This window comes from Rana temporaria, chromosome 8, assembly GCF_905171775.1.
Source record: "Rana temporaria chromosome 8, aRanTem1.1, whole genome shotgun sequence".
Taxonomy (NCBI): Eukaryota; Metazoa; Chordata; class Amphibia; order Anura; family Ranidae; genus Rana; species Rana temporaria.
Genome location: NC_053496.1, coordinates 91,585,052 through 91,602,322, shown reverse-complemented (window position 1 = coordinate 91,602,322; position 17,271 = coordinate 91,585,052). Strand labels below are relative to the sequence as shown.

The 17,271-nt window shown below is 43.4% G+C and overlaps 1 protein-coding gene across 1 annotated transcript in view; it reads right to left on the bottom strand.

The window, feature by feature from the left end:
- Positions 1–15,373, bottom strand: part of LOC120947173 (caltractin-like) — a 29,289-nt gene extending 13,916 nt beyond the window's left edge. The window contains exons 1-3 of the mRNA XM_040362268.1: positions 15,144–15,373; positions 13,402–13,547; positions 7,621–7,725 (exon numbers count right to left, since the gene is read on the bottom strand). Of these exons, the coding sequence (XP_040218202.1) occupies positions 7,621–7,725; positions 13,402–13,547; positions 15,144–15,269 (377 nt within the window). The 5' untranslated portion in view covers positions 15,270–15,373. The remainder of the gene's footprint in view (positions 1–7,620; positions 7,726–13,401; positions 13,548–15,143) is intronic.
- Positions 15,374–17,271: the final 1,898 nt, after the last annotated feature.

Here is a 17,271-nt window from a genome sequence, read left to right as displayed (position 1 = left end):
CAAATTTATATTTGCTTAGTTTTGCATATTGTAAAACCTCCATAATTATCTACATATTTTTCAGCCATTCAAACTTGTGTGAATTGGAAAATAGCCCTATCCAATATATATTCATAGTGGATAGCTTGAGTTGAGAGGGAATCTGTTTTTCAATAAAAGTTTGCAAATCTGCACAAGCATAGGTTACATGCAACATGCTCTGAATGTACATCTTATAGCCCACCATCTCAGCAGAGATTCCCTTCATTACAAAGTCCCTTCCTAGCTTAGTTTTTAAGTGCCGCCAACTCGGGTCCCAGTCCTTTCAATTGATGAATAAGAGATCTAAAGAGGAGATGATTTTGTGCTAGCCTGGCCAGATCTTTCAGTTTCATCCCCACAGCGGTAGTCAATGTGTCCAACCATCTAGTAGCTGGTCAATCTTCCCAAACATTATTTCATTTTCCACTGATACCTCTCCTCTGACAATGTGACCAAAATAAGACAGTCGTAACTTCATAATTTGGGCTTCTATTGACCTGTTGGTTTGATCTGGTTAGTCCAGTTTTCACAGCTTTGAATACTTTGTGGAGAGTCTTCATTGTGTAGCCACCAAATGCTATTCTGCAGAATGTAAAAGGAGGGCACTAATTGGGGCCCTCCTGCTTGAGAGTGTGGCCAGCACACACCTGTAGTTATTAAACGATAGCTAGGCTGCTTAATTATGTACAGTTTACCTTACAGGTGTGTTTGACCCAATAAGAACCCAGGGAAGGTACTGGAAGCCCTCAGGTAGGCCAATAAAAGAGCAAGCTGCTGTGGGGCTCATCCTCTTCCCCCTGGACCAGATCAACAGGCGAAGTGCTCCCTCCCCAGTCGCGTGTACCTCTTATGTGGTATGGGTCACCCCGGTATCCGGGGGGGACTATTTGTTGTTTAATAAAATGATGTTTACTGTCTGCCCGAGTTTTGTATAACTGGGTAGGATGCTGGTGTTTATTAAAAATTGAAAGATGAGTTTAATAAATAAAGTGGTTTTTGTTATGATGTTTAAAACCAATAAAGGTACCGCGGCCATTATATTTGCCAAAAGATTTAATTGGTGTATGTTTCTTTTATTTACCAGTTATAATAGGTTATTAAGATGGGTGCTGGTGTGTGTGTGGCCTACAGTCTCATATTTATCACGACTGGTTGCTTCCTTGTTTATGAGCCCAGGAGATTAAAAAGCTTTACAACTTCTGTCCTATCACCGTCAAGCTCAAAATGATCTTTATTTTATGTTCATGATTTCGTCTTGTTTATGTTCGGGTTTTAATCCTATGTTATGACTTTTGGCTTTGACTTTTCTCAGTAAATACAGCAAATCTTCTTAGCTGCAGGTGATGAGTCGTCTGCATAATGCAGGTTGTATATGATGGTACCAACAGACTCCAAATTTGCATTTCTGAAGATGGCCTCACCGTATAGGTTAAACAGATATGGGCAGATCCACAAAAGGATTACGCCAGCGTATCTACTGATACGCCAGCGTAATTTTAAATTTCCCGCGTCGTATCTTTGTTTTGTATCCACAAAACAAGATACGACGGCATCTGGGCTCGATCTGACAGGCATAGGTCTTAGTACGCTGTCGGATCTAAGCTGCAATTTTTCGGCGGCCGCTAGGTGGCGTTCCCGTCGAAATCCGCTTCAAGTATGCAAATTAGCTATTTACGGCGATCCACGAATGTACGTCGCCCCGGCGCATTTTTTTCCGTCGTTTGCGTTTGGCTTTTTCCGGCGTATAGTTAAAGCTGCTATATGGTGGCATACTCAATGTTAAGTATGGCCGTCGTTCCCGCGTACAATTTAGAATTTTTTACGTCGTTTGCGTAAGTCGTTCGCAAATAGGAATTTGCGTAGAATGACGTCACCGTCGTAAGTATTGGCTTGTTCCGGTTAAATTTCGAGCATGCGCACTGGGATACCCCCAGGGACGGCGCATGCGCAGTTAAAAAAAAAACGTTGTTTACGTTGGGTCACAACGTATTTACATAAAACACGCCCTCATTACATCCATTTGAATTCCGCGCCCTTACGCCGCAAGAGATACACTACGCCGCCGTAACTTACGGCGCAAATTTGTTGAGGATTCAAAGCAAAACAAAGTAAGTTACAGCGGCGTAGTGTATCTTAGATACGCTACGCCCGGTGCATTAATGCGCCGTTGTACGAGGATCTACCCCATAAGGTGGCAAGATTAAATCCTGCCTGACGCCACGTGTTATTAAAAAACAGTCAGTGTTGCCATATCCAGTTTTCACTGTACCTTTTGATTTGTGTAAAATGAGTTATGTCTCTACCAGTAAAGCCCCAGCAGTACAGCCCTCTCTCCCAGCCTAACCCCTCAGTACAGACCCCTTGAGTACAAACGCCCCTCAGTACAAATCCCCTTCCCAGCTTAATCCCTCAGTACATACCCCTTCAGTACAGATCCCCCAGCAATGACAACCCTCAGTACAGACCCCACCAGTACAAACACCCCCAGCACTGCCATCACAGCCTCCCCCAGTACAGGCATACCCCGGTACAAACATTCCCCTAGTACAGACACCTTCAGATCAGACACTTTCAGTGCAGACACCAACTCAGTACAGACACCCTTTTAGTACAGACAACCCCCTCCCTTTTAGTACAGACCCCCCTTAGTACAGGCACTCACAGTACAGACTAGTACTAACACCCCTGGAGTGCTGGTACCTGGTGTTAACCACACCCCCTTCACACCCCCATAAGTAGTGGGGTTGAGACAAACCATTTACGCTGACAGGTGTACTTACAATGGTCAGCTTTTATTAATTTATGTAAAACTCAAAACGTTTGGCAATTGCTTAAAAGGTGTAACCAAAAGCAGCCCAGTCAAGCTCTATTAAAAATATACATGAATCTTATATTCCCATTGCAAATATTCTTGTTACTTTTAAACACAGTTAAGTGATTTCACTACACCACTATACCAGTATAACATACCTTTCACCATAGACTTGCCTGACCGCGAAGATGGCCACAGTGTAATGTTCCTTAGGGGTGGAGCAACTTCACTGATGTTACACGGTGGCCATCTTTGGTCTATGGTGAGAGATATATGTTGCCATATGAAGTACTAAAAGCAATGCGAGTTTCATAATATTTTGAGGACATTTTTATGTGAGTGTATCTTCATTTATTATCTTCATTAAACTTTTATATGGACTTATCATTTCTTTGTACTTGTGTTGTTATTGAGGATGTTGCGCTACATCCAGGACTCGAGTCCTGTGGGAACGTATGGGAATGGCGTTCCTGTACTTTTTCCACAGCAGAAATGCTGTTCCTGTTAGCAGCCGCATCCAACAGGGCTCCCTTTACAAGGATGAAGGAGAAACATCTCATAAGCAGCATGCAGCCAATAGCAGGATCTACCGCCGTGGCACTGTTCTAGCCTTCCCCCAAAGGCGGCAGGCAGCGGCACCACATTTCATGGTGGGAGATGTAATTCTCCACACCCAGGGGCGAGACTCTACAGGGGGGCGGCAGGCCACCGATCTCAGTCTTCACCCGAAAATAGGCAGCCACAGAGGGGCAGATGGACCAGACTGAGAGCCGCTGGCTCTGGCTCAGCCTTTGCCCCCAAATCCACTTTTAGCGAAGGCTCTACTGGCCACTGGTTGCTTGAGCTTGCCTGGTGTCTAGCAACCAGTGACGTCACAACCACAACTCCCACCCTGTAGAGGGTGCCAGAGGCCGCCCCAGCATCCAAAGTAGAGGAGGATTTAACTTCCTCCTCCTCCACACCTAGTGCTCTCTATGGTCCACCCACCTTCTCTATGATCTTCTCCGTCCTCCACTCCGGCATACTCTGAGGGAAGGAGGGGGCTGAGGTTTAAGCCTGTAAGGTGAGGCGCAGGTCAGATTTATACAGTGTCTGTCAAGTGTCATCATGTGCAGTCTGCAGAGCCACAGACCCATACAAAGAGGAGGATTTCATGCTGGGACTTGTAGTCCTTCACTTTTGGGGGATGTGACTGCAGGTCCTAGAGTGAGCCCCTCAGAGCTGAGGATGTGACACCCCCCACCCCCCTCAATTAGTGAAGGACTACAGATCCCAGAGTAAACCTATGAGATTGAAGGGGTTAAATTCTTAGGGGTAAATTCTAAGATCTCTTAGATTTATGCTGGGACTACTAGTCCTTCGGTTTTGGAGGGAGTCACAGCCTTAGCTCTAAGGGGTTCATGCATTTTATGTGTTAAGATAAAAAACGTTTTGTGTTCAGCCGCCCCCCTAATACTTATTTGAGCCCCATCTCAATCCAGCAAGAGACTCGGCTGTCCGGGACTCCCCCTCCTGATTGGCTAAGACACACCTGCATGCTCTGTTGGATCCCGCTGCTGTCAATCAAAGTCAGTGAGCCAATGAGGAGAAATAGGGGACGGAGGCCGGCTAGGGTGCCCCCATAGCAAGCTACTTGCTTTGGGGGCACTAGGCAGGAATGAGGGACCAGGAGAGCCAGTGAGGGACACGAGAAGAGAAAGATCTGGGCGGCTCTGTGCAAAGCCACTGCAACAGAGCAGGTAAGTAGAACATGTTTTTTATTTTTAAATAAAAAAAAGAAGAGACTTTAGTATCGCTTTAAGTTTCTCTATTCACTCCTGTCACCAATAGCACCAAAGTCTCTATCACAATCTCAACCTAAATTTAAGGGAATGTATTTTTCTGTACTCCTTAACTTTTTACACAAAGTACTCAGTTATAGAACCATGACTTTATATTGGTTACTCAGCACAGATCACCACATCATGAGCAACAAAATTAGGAAGGAAATATCGTGGTTGCAATTGCGATTTTCTGTTTCCTGTTTGTTAATTCACACGTCTAGCTCAGTATTTGGTACGTGAGGTCTGCTGCAACATAAACAGAAGTTTATGTTTAGTTCTGAATACTGTGTTTGCTATATCGTTTTAGGCACATATGTAGCATTTCAGTTAGCCTGAGGTAGTAATTACTGTTACAAACTAAAGCTACAACATATAAGCTGGCCAAAAATACAAGAGGGCAGTCAGATGTGTGTGCTTTTAATCTTCTGGTTGGGCATAAACTGAATGCATGGCTCAGCTGACTATTCTTTCCTATGCCTATGGAGAGGGGAGAAGGAACGCATGTCACATGGCAGCAACTCAATGCATTTAGGCATCTAGATGTGGTGAAGATGACTTGCTGATTTACTGGGATTTTCATGCACAACCATCTCTAGGGTTTACAGAGAATGGTCAGAAAAAGATATTGTGTTGTGTGGAGGAAAATGCCTTGTTCATTTCAGAGGTCAGAGGAGAATGGGCAGACTGGTTTGAGATAATAGAAAGGCAACAGTGAATCAAATACCCTCTCATTACAACCAAGGTATGCAGACTACCATCTCTGAATGCACAACACATCGAACCCTGAAGCAGATGGGCTACAGCAGCAGACAACCACACCAGGTGCCGCTCTTGTCAGCCAAGAACAGGAAACTGAGGCTACAATTCTCATGGGCTCATCAAAATTGGACAATAGAAGATTAGAAAAGTGTTGCCTGGTCTCCATTTCAGCTGCAAAATTTAGATGGTACTGTAGGGTCAGAATTTGGCATAAACAACATGAAAGTATGGATCCAACCTGCCTTGTATCAATGGTTCAGGCTGGTGGTGGTGTAACTTTTACCTAAACGTTTTTTTACCTTAATTGCATAAACAATGTTCATGCTTTAAAATAACTTTAACCTGTTTTTTTTTACAGGACAACAAAGAAATAAGTTCTGTTGATAGAGACACCCTTCACACCCAACCAGTTTCTTTCTATGTGACCGACATATACAGCTGGGTTCAATCTGCACATACATGGCATACAGTACATCACGTTATGTTCAGCCCAAACAACATACTGTTCACTTACATGGATTTTAATCCTCTGAATTCTCCTGGTCACTGCACACATTAATCTCTTCACATATAGAGTCATCGTACATATATTTCACTCATGGTCCAGATAGAAGGTCAAAAAGTCCACCTGGCGCTCATGGAACACAGGGTTCAGTCATGAGGGGCCACTCTCTCCCTCGCCATCAGGTAGGGGACTCATTTTCCTCCATCACCACCCACTCCAGAGCCGACCAGAATTGCACTGGTAAATATATCTTCATTCCCCCAGGCATTGACTGTGCTCTGTCTGATGCTCATTGCTACAGCAAACCTTCTTTTACTGATCACAAACTTCACAGTACGGTCTATTTCATTGGTAATACAAGGTTCCAAATCATGGCATAATGTTTTCCAAATAATGGCAGTTTAGCATATGTCAGTTAGTCACATCACTGAATCTGGCTTAAAGGAGTTCTCTGACCTAAAACTTTTAACCCCCGCTGTGCCCGGGCTGTAAAAATATACAAAATAAACTTTCACTTACCTGCCTACGATCCCCAGTTGTTCCGATATCGCCGTCCCGTTCTCCGGTCCCGGGCCCCTTCCGCTTCCTGTGTGTCGGTGACTCATAGTGCGCTCAGCCTATCAGCGGCCTCAGCAATGTCCCGTCGCGGCCGCTGATAGGCTGAGCGCACTATGAGTCACCGACACACAGGAAGCGGAAGGGGCCCGGGCCCGGAGAACGGGACGGCGATATCGGAACAACGGGGGATCGTAGGCAGGTAAGTGACAGTTTATTTTGTATATTTTTACAGCCCGGGCACAGCGGGGGTTAAAAGTTTTAGGTCAGAGAACTCCTTTAACTGTGAGGGAGCAAAGAGGTACTCACAACCTATATTAAATCCATACGCCACTCCCCACACGATGCACGCCCACCGCCGACCCGAAAAAACAAAGCAAAGCAAAAATAGAGGTCCGCACACAATGCTTCCACTCACAGTAAATAAGCAAAAGAGGGGGGTCTTGGGAACCAAAGCTGTGTCAGTCGCCGGGAGGCAAAAGTTGTGTGTGCACCTCTTTTTTTGTTTTGTATTTTGGGTCGGTGGTGGGCGTGCATCGTGATTGATGCTGGATTTACTTCTGGGGACATTTTTTGTTGTTTTTAAAAATAAATAAAAGACATGTCAAAAACGGTGTGTGTGTTTTTATTTATTTTGGAAAAAAAAATGGTAAATGAGTAGGGGTACTATACTCATTTACATGGGGGGGGGGGGGATCTTGGCCTGCAGACCTACACAACCACCGGACTGGAGTTGTGGAGAAGAGGCCCTTATCCTCATCGTCATGCCGCAAGGCACACCCCCTGTTGAGGACATGTGGCCTGGTATGGTTCAGGACGGGGGCTCACCCCCCATTTCCTGGCCTTCTGGGCTGCATGCTCGGATAAGGTTCTGGTATGGATTTTGGGTGCAAATCACAGGTTTATTTTTAAATTTTGGTCTGGGGTTCCCCTAAAAATCCAAACCAGACCCAAGGGGCCTGGTATTAATTGAAGGGGACCCCCAATACTGTTTTTTTTTTTTTAATGTCAACATTGTTTACATTCTGCTGTCAGTGGGGAAACCCACTGGTAAATCTGGGAGCAGGCAGACAATTTGGTAAAACTTTCTTTTTAGGTGATCTTGCTTGATGTTGTATGAAAAATTGCACATTCCCATCACTTACTCATTGTGTGATTCCATGAATTTCCTAGTGTGCTCTTTTCCTCCATCATTAACTACCAATCCAAGTAACTCTAGAGCATTGTGCACTTCAGTTTCATTAAGAAATCTAAGATAAAAAAGAAGCGTGAAAAATTTCAGGAAACTTCACTGAGATAATTAATAAAAAAATCCAACCACCTTTCCAATAATGTTTAGAGGAAAGAAAAGAATATGTGACTGAGATCCATGAATTATATCATTGCCACTTCAACTAATAATACTATTTTAACAATTTTTATTAATAATACTTAACATAAATACTAATAATATACATTAGGCAACCTCTTCTGGGAGCTGTACATTTGTATAATTTGTATATGCTGTATGTACTGTATAATTCAATAAGAGTTCTAACCTCAGTCAGGTACTGATTCTCAAGGGTGAAGCAAAGAATATTAAAGGGAACGAGGCCACCATGTGGTTTCTAGGCATAAGCAAAATTGAGAGGTTTTATTTAACTGAAAGTGTGGTGAAATGTTGTCATTTTCACACATGTTCCCAATTAAATCCAAGTAGAAAAGGAAAAAATTAAATGTTATCCATATCAAACTGAACGAGCTGACTAATAGGGTAGATGTACATGCTCAAAGAGCTGCTGTGCTTAAAACAATGTTGAAAACATAAATAATAGAACTATATGACAAAACATGGCAATATTGCAACTATGCAACAAAACATACTTTGCAAAGTCAATTTATGTTGTATATATATATATATATATATATATATATATATATATATATATATATATATATATATATATAGTACAGACACACCTTCTCAATCAAAGAGTTTTCTTTATTTTCATGACTATGAAAATTGTAGATTCACACTGAAGGCATCAAAACTATGAAGTAACACATGTGGAATTATACATAACAAAAAAGTGTGAAACAACTGAAAATATATTTCATATTCTAGGTTCTTCAGAGTAGCCACCTTTTGCAGCAGACACATGTCTAGAACTGTTAAGAGGAGACTGTATGAATCAGGCCTTCATGGTAGAATATCTGCTAGGAAACCACTGCTAAAGAAAGGCAACAAGCAGAAGAGACTTGTTTGGGCTAAAGAACACAAGGAATGGACATTAGACCAGTGGAAATCTGTGCTTTGGTCTGATGAGTCCAAACTTGAGATCTTTGGTTCCAACCCCCGTGTCTTTGTGTGACGCAAAAAAGGTAAACGGATGGACTTTACATGCCTGGTTCCCACTGTGAAGCATGGAGGAGGAGGTGTGATGGTGTGGGGGTGCTTTGCTGGTGACACTGTTGGGGATTTAACCAAAATTGAAGGCATACTGAACCAGCATGGCTACCACAGCATCTTGCAGCGGCATGCTATTCCATCCGGTTTGCGTTTAGTTGGACCATCATTTATTTTTCAACAGGACAATGACCCCAAACACACCTCCAGGCTGTGTAAGGGCTATTTGACCAAGAAGGAGAGTGATGGGGTGCTGCGCCAGGTGACTACCTCTTGAAGCTCATCAAGAGAATGCCAAGAGTGTGCCAAGCAGTAATCAAAGCAAAAGGTGGCTACTTTGAAGAACCTAGAATATGAAATATATTTTCAGTTGTTTCACACTTTTTTGTTATGTATAATTCCACATGTGTTAATTCATAGTTTTGATGCCTTCAGTGTGAATCTACAATTTTCATAGTCATGAAAATAAAGAAAACTCTTTGAATGAGAAGGTGTGTCTTAATTTTTGGTCTGTACTGTATATAAATATTAAAGCCCTGTACACACAGGCTAAATGTCGGGAGACAAGGGCCCTATAAAAAAAAAAAAAAAAAAAAAAAACGTCTGACATTCAGTTGGTGTGTATGCCACCATGTCCGACAGAAGCCAGCCATTTGACCAGGTTCTGTCAGACGAGCATGCTGGTAAACCAGCAGCCGAGCGACTCCCGATCAGCGCTCTCAGCCAATGGCAGGGAGTGCTGATCGGAGTGTTCTGGCAAAGGGATGTCCTCCTGTCAGAACACAACAGCTCAGCAGGGGAGATTGCCATACTAACTTCACACAGTTAGTACAGCAGTCCAGACTTGACTGAATGAAAAAAAAAACTCATAGTGTGTAACAGGCTTACGTCCTATCTGACCTTTGATGATTCTAAGGGCCAGCTCCCTGGGTACCAAGTCTGATACACTTGGGAGCCTATTCCACTGAATTTTCTTGGCACATTTTTAACAAGGTAGGTCATCTGGTCTTTTTGTAGCTCTCCTCAAATTTTCAGCCTGGAACTGGTATGCAGAATGTGACATGTGAATTGTCTGTTTGTACACAGACTTGGGCCAATTTATACAGGAGCCAATTAATCTTCAAGCATGTCTATGGAGTGTGTGAGAAAACTTAAATACCTTAACGAAACACAATCACAGAACGAACATGCAAACTCTATGAATATACAATGATAAGGCATACCTAGAGCTTGTCAGAACTTAGGTGGACTCGCTAACACACTTTTTTTTTTGCGAAACAGAATGTTCCTTTATTGAGGCAAAAAGGTCAAGGCATGGTCGCTAACAAACTTTACTAGACTGATTTGTGTTTAATAATAACAATTAACAGTGCCAAAAAAATAAAAGTATTAAGATCCAAATTACACCTACCTTTATGAGATATATCTGGACAATTTAGGGAGATCAGTGAAGGGATATACCAGTGTTAAGCATATAAGAGATGGTACCATTCTAGGTTGGTTGAAAAAAGAGAAAAAGACACCAGTAAAAGGAGATCTGGGAGTTTAGAGGGAAGGGAGATGTGCTTTGACTGACAGGTAGAGGTCAATGATAAAAATGTATTTAAAATAATATTTTTTTTTATAAATACAAAGCAAATTATTGGGTAGCAGAATACAAATACTCTATGCGCACAAGTGAGTTAACCAGGTGGACTACTGTTCATAGTGGACACTGTGTCAGGCCTTGCTGCCCTCAAGGATAGGGGTATTTAGAAGTCAAAAGAGAAATGGAAGAGCTGGGCTCTGAGGAAAAAGGTATACCTTTGAAACACGTCAGCCGTCAGTGACCCCTGATATCTTCTCCGTTTCCACCTGGAGTCTGTTGTCGTTAAACCAATTGCCATCGTCTGAAGGCTACGCATAATGCGGTTTTTCTCCCATTTGTTTGTAAGTCCCTTTTAATTAGTTTCTTAACAATGAAATATATCCAAGGATAATGCACAAGGTTGGTGCATCCTCTTTTCTTCCAAATTATTGGGTACAATAACAACAATTGAATTAAAATAAATTTGTTGAGAAAATAATCTAGGTCCCAGTTACCACACCTGCATTAAAGTGGAGTTCCACCCAAAAATGGAACTTCCGCTTTTCGGAACCCTGTCTAAGACAGGTATTTGCACCACTTCTGGGTTCTGACTCCCGCAGGAGTCCAGCCCCGTCACGTCACCCCCCCCCCCCACGTCACTTCCTGATTCCCTCACAGAGGATGGTGGTGGAAGCAGCCGAGGACCGAGCGATTGCTCACCCTTATCTGCTGACATCGCGGGCACACTTGACAGGTAAGTGTTCATTTTTTTAAATTCAGCAGCTGCAGTATTTAAAAATGGCGGACCTCCGCAGGGCAGAGTAAGAGGGCCCTAAATAAGCAAAAAACATTTTTTTATTCGGTAGAATGTGGTCATTTTGTAGTGAAATCAGCTGTGGCTAAAGCATGTCATTAATTTCTAGTGGCTTCCAAAAAACTGACTGTGGTCTACTGATTCCCAAAAATGATGTTCGTTATTCATAGATTTGATAAAAGACATTATAAACAAAGGTTTACACGGTAAGTTATTTCCTTCTGTCAACGAAGGTTTGATTTCTGCATAACTACACTCTAATACAGCTACACCTGATGATAGAAAAGAGAAAAAACTATTGGGGTGCCCATTGGGATGTGTATTGTGATCTGTTTAGAGATGGATCAAAGTTCTCGTGTTTTAATGAACCTCTAGTTTTGTTATTTCACAAGACATGTTTCATTGCTAAACCTTGCCACTTCCTCAGTTTAAAAGTGATACACAGATGTTCCACACTTCCTGTTTGTTTTGTATTCACCACCAGTATGTGTCTGTGTGGAGTGCTGGACATGATGTCTTTCTGTATCATTTGTAAAGGGATGGTCCACTCAAAAATGGCAATGCTATATCTTGTAGATACTGGGGAGTTTAACCATCTCTAAAGGATTCTCTTACATATGCATACGCATGGCCCAAGGCACACACCATAACCCCCCCCCCCCCAACTGCTGTCTGAGCATGCATCTAGTAAACAAACATTAAATTAGCTGTGATTGACAGCACTTGTCTTGGGACCTAGGCACTTCCCTGAACTTCATCATCACTAGGACACAGACAGCTGGGCCACACAGCATCATTGATTGCTAGGACACTGATGATCGGGCTGCAGAGCATAATTGGTTAGTAGGATGCAGGAAGTTGGGTGGCACAGCATTACGGTTTTTCCATGGTGCAGGTGGCCAGCTGCCTGCACTACAACAGCCAAAGAGGCCATGTGGCCTGCCTGCATCTTAGCAACCAACGACGCTGTGTGGCCCAACTACCTGTGTCATAGCAACCAAAGACACTGTGCAGCCTGGCTGCCTACATCCTAGTGAACAATGAAAACAATGAAAAGACAGAAGGGGAAGATCAGAAGAACTAGTTGGGAACCCTCTAACTAGCATGTCCCCCACAAGTGCCCTACTGATCAGAGGGCAATGGCAACTGAGCTCATCTCTAGTTATGCCTACAAATCAGACTTCCATCAAGGAAGCAGTGTCTAATATAGCATTTAGGCTGCATTCACACCTAGGCGTAGGCGATTTGCGGGTTTTTTTACTGCGATTTGCAGCGACAAATTGCAGTGTTTTTCCCCGCGATTTGCCGCGACAAAACGCTGCGTTTTTCCCCGCGGTTTTATACAGGTCATTGGCATCAATGTAAAACGCCCAAGCCGCCCGATTCGCGCGTCAAAAAAGGGACCGGGACTTGTTTGAAATTCAGGCGTTCGGCGTTCTTTCGGCGTTCTGCATTTTGCGTCGGAGATGTGAACCATCTCCATAGAGAATAATGTTATTTTTCCCCTCTAGCGTCTTTGAGCGTCGCGCTTCAGGCGACAAAACGCTCAGGTGTGAATGCAGCCTAAGACATGAATATGTGGATTTTGTAATGCTTAAAGCGGAGTTCCAACCACAATTAGCATTTTTTAAATGTATGTCCTTTCATCCTGCGTTTTTATAATATAAATCTGGTCACGTACTATTTTACAATCCGCCGCCGATCCACATAGATATTCAAAAAAGATAGTTTATAAAACTATGTCCACACCGTTGTCATTTTGCTTGTGGGCATTGTGAAGCCTACAGGCACTTACTTCCTGGAAGTCTTGGATGGGAAGTGATAATTGGACAGCGCACTGCATCCTGGGAAATGATGACACACATTTCCCAGGAGCATTAGAGGGAGATGATGTCAGAATCCTAGGTGGATTCAAAGGCAGATTTCAAGGGACCGCATAGCAACAGGCATTTCCAGATGAGTAAAAAAAAAAAAATCTTTTTTTTTTTCTTTTTTAGTCGTAAGCTAGAGTTTAAAGCAAAATAGTTTTTTTTTGATGGAACCTCCACTTTAAGAGAGCTCTTCTTTGAGTTTGAATAAAGGTGAACAAGAGGAATCTTTGGTCCTGAAAGTGTTGCTATTGTGTATTTACATTTTTTTTAATTGTGTGTTGCACTTACCCAGTGTTACTTGAATTTACACATTTGAAAACAAGCCTTAAATCTTTTGTGTTCTTTGTTGATGACCATCTTTCTGTATCTTCAACCGAATTTGACATGACAGATATTTGATGTCCATTCCCCCATTCTTGAAGAGCTGCCAACAGCTGAGATAAAGACGAGCATCAGTAGTATAGAATAGAATGATAAGCAACTTTAAGATACAATCATAGGATATGGATTAGTGTTAGCATTATAGGGAGGGTTAGGGTAAGGTTTAGAGTTATAAAGAAGATTAGGGTTAGCAGGGGTGGACTGACAACTCATGGGGCCCTCGGGCAATAGAAGATTATGGGGCCCCTGGGCTTACAGATGGCCACCACGCCAGGAGGCAGTGCAGAGACGGGGCAGCTAAAATCTCGTGATTTTCACATCAAAAGCATGTCGGTTTCGGACATATGAGGGACAGATGTAAAAAAAAACAAAGATTTTTACATACTGTCCCTGGTTTTACTGAGCCTGGCAACCCTGATGGGGCCCCCTAGTGGCAGTGCCCGAGTGACTCAATGGTCAGTCCGCCCCTGAGTGTTAGGGTTATAAAGAAGATAGAAAGATTTGAGACCCTTCTTTGTGTCCGTAGTTCTTTAGTAACTCCTTTATACATATCATTTGCTATTTTGTTCATTTTTTTCACAGTATTAGTCCCTAGACACGAAGGACCTGTTTGACAATCCGACCATGTGTACGCTCCATCGGACAAATTTTTTTTTCCGCTTTTTCATCGGACAAATGTTCGCTGTGAAAACAGACAAACAGACAAACTTTCCGACAACAAAAGTCTACATCGGCTAATCCGACCGTGTGTACACAAGTCCATCGGACTAAAGGCCAAAGTACAAACACGCATGCTCAGAACCAATGCTAAAGATCAAAAAACAATAGCAGAAGTTGCCCAAAGGGTGGTGGTAAAGAGCTGAAAAACCATGTGATTTGGCGAAAGTTGGCTGCAGTGTGTATGCAGAACAAGTTCACAGCCAACGCCCTTCGAACAAAAATCCACGGAAAAGTCAGATGGAAGTCCGATCGTGCGTATGAGGCTATATATTAATTTACACATTGTATTTGAATTATCACTCTATTAATCTGGTTAATCTTGAAGTTTGTATTTGTGCTTGATAACATTCCAACACATTTAAGGCTTCATGTACACAGAGCCTACCTTGACCACTGCCACGGGAAAATGCAAAACACGTCAAAATTGTGGCGTGATTTTACTGCGATTTTGCCGCATTTTGTGTCTGGCAGTCAAAATGTTCCAACCTGAATGCGATTCTTCCACATTTAGGAGAGGGAGGCTGAAGCTCCCCTAACCACAGCAGCTCCTAAACTCTGCTAAATGTGTACACGGATACACAGGCTTTTATGGAGTTGAGTTTAGGAGCTTTGGCAAAAAAATGACAAAAGCTTCTAAATTCACATTGAGGAGCTGCAGTGTACATGAAGCCTAAAGCAAGCAGGGAATCCAGGAAGTTGTGGGATGAGAAGGCTGTCAGGAAGCTTGCACTCATAACATAAAAGGACATTTTTTGGATTGTGAAAAAATATATATTTGTATAGTTATTGCAATTCTGATGTTATAAAATGAAAGTGTTGTGACTATATATCTCCTTTAAAAATCTATAACAAGTGTCACCTCTTTTTAATTTTTCTTTCTAAATCTACTGTAAACAGCACTGAATAATGATTTGATAGGTTATGCATACCTTTTCTCCTGGGACTGGCCTGGGAGTCTGTATGAATTCAAACAGTGGCTTTTCTACTTGCGTTACTTCGGAAGAAGATGATTTTTTAATAGTTTTCTTCTTTAATTTCTTTTTAGCTGCCAGCATTTCTGTTGTCACAAACTTTTTACACACACATAGACTGCACTGTTTGTTTGCATTTCTACTGGCAACCAGCAAGGAAGGGAAGAGACAGCTGCAAAGCTAATAGGCAACCACTAGATGGCAGAAAGACTGTGGGTTTCACACTTGTATACTTCTCAGTGAGAATCAAGGTGATGCAATAATTACCTACTGTATGCCGATATCTGTCTGTCTGCCTGATAGTGCCATTATTATTCTCTCCTACTGAACATGCAGGGTGTTTGTCTGTCATTCAGATCTACTGGTTTAAAAATTTTCTATGTCACTGACCTGAGGACAACATGCTGATCAGGAGTTTACAGATGTTGTCTGACCTAATTTTTAGCCTGCTCATAGGTCAAGGCCAGCCATACATTATTTAATTTTATTTACTAATGACAGGTTAAAGGAAATAACATTTCTTGATTCCCCCATCAGCACAGTCAGTGTTCATGGGGGGAATTTTCCCGCAAGTGATATTGGGGCAGATCCACAAAAGCATTACGCCGGTGTATGGCCCCGTACACACGGACGGACAGTCCGCTGAAAACGGTCCGCCGGACCGTTTTCAGCGGACATGTCCTCCCGGAGATTTCTGTCTGATGGTTATACACACCATCAGACAGAAATCCGCGCGTAAACAATAGGCCGGGACGTGGCCGCGCCGTCGCCGCGACGATGATGCGGCGACGTGGGCGGCCTTGAAGTTCAAAGCTTCCACGCATGCGTCGAATCAGTACGACGCATACGAGGGATGGCGCGGTCGGTCGGACATGGCCGGGGGGTCTGTACAGACGACCGAACACGTCCGACGGACAGGTTTCCAGCGGACAGATTTCTTAGCATGCTAGGAAATTTTAGTCCGCTGGAAAAAGTCCGCTCGGCCGGGAATCCGGTCCGATCGGCTGTACACACGACCGGATCTGTCCGCTGAAACTGTCCGTCGGACAAATATCAGCGGACAGATCCGGTCGTGTGTACGGGGCCTAACTCTTGATACGCCGGCGTAATTTAAAATTTCCCGCGTCGTATCTTTGTTTTGTATCCACAAAACAATATACAACGGCATCTGGGATCATTCACGAATAGGGATTTGCATAGAATGACGTCACCGTCGGAAGCATTGGCTTGTTCCGGGTTAATTTCGAGCATGCGCACTGGGATACCCCCACGGACGGCGCATGCGCAGTTTAAAAAAAAACGTTGTTTACGTCGGGTCACGACGTATTTACATAAAACACGCCCCCATTACATCCATTTGAATTAGGCGCCATTACGCCGGCAAAGATACACTACGCCGCCCTAATTTACGGCGCGGATTCTTTCAGGATGTGAAAAAAAAAAGTAAGTATCTTAGATACGCTATGCCCGGCACATAAATGCGCCGCTGTACGAGGATCTGCCCCATTGTGTTCTGCTGGCAGGGAGCACAGGGAGCCTTACCCACTGGCAGAAAACAATCATCACTGGCCCAGATTCAAGAAGCAATTGCGCCTGCGTAACCATAGTTACGCAGCGCAATTGCTTACTTGCGCCGGCGTAACGAATGCTCCTGATTCAGGAACCTCGTTCTGCCGACTGCAGCCTAAGATATGCGTGGCATAAGGCTCTTATGCCCGCATATCTTAGGCTGCATTCTTGCGATGGCCGCTAGGTGGCGTTCCCGTTGTGCTCAGCATATAGTATGCAAATTGCATACTAACGCCGATTCACTACGGTACGCGCGCCCTGCGTACGCAGTTTACGTTGTTTGCGTACGGCGTGTTTAGCGAAAGGCTGCCCCTTCTAATAGCAGGGGCAGCCAATGCTAAAGTATACCCGTCGTTCCCGCGTCGCAAAATTTGAAATTTACGTCGTTTGCGGGTGAATCGCGTTTGCGGGTGAATCGCGGGTAGCGCAGAAAATTTGAGGGGGCGCAGGGCAAAAACAGTGCCCTGTGCCTACGTAAAAAAAGCGCAAGGCTACCTGAATCTGGGCCACTGTGGGC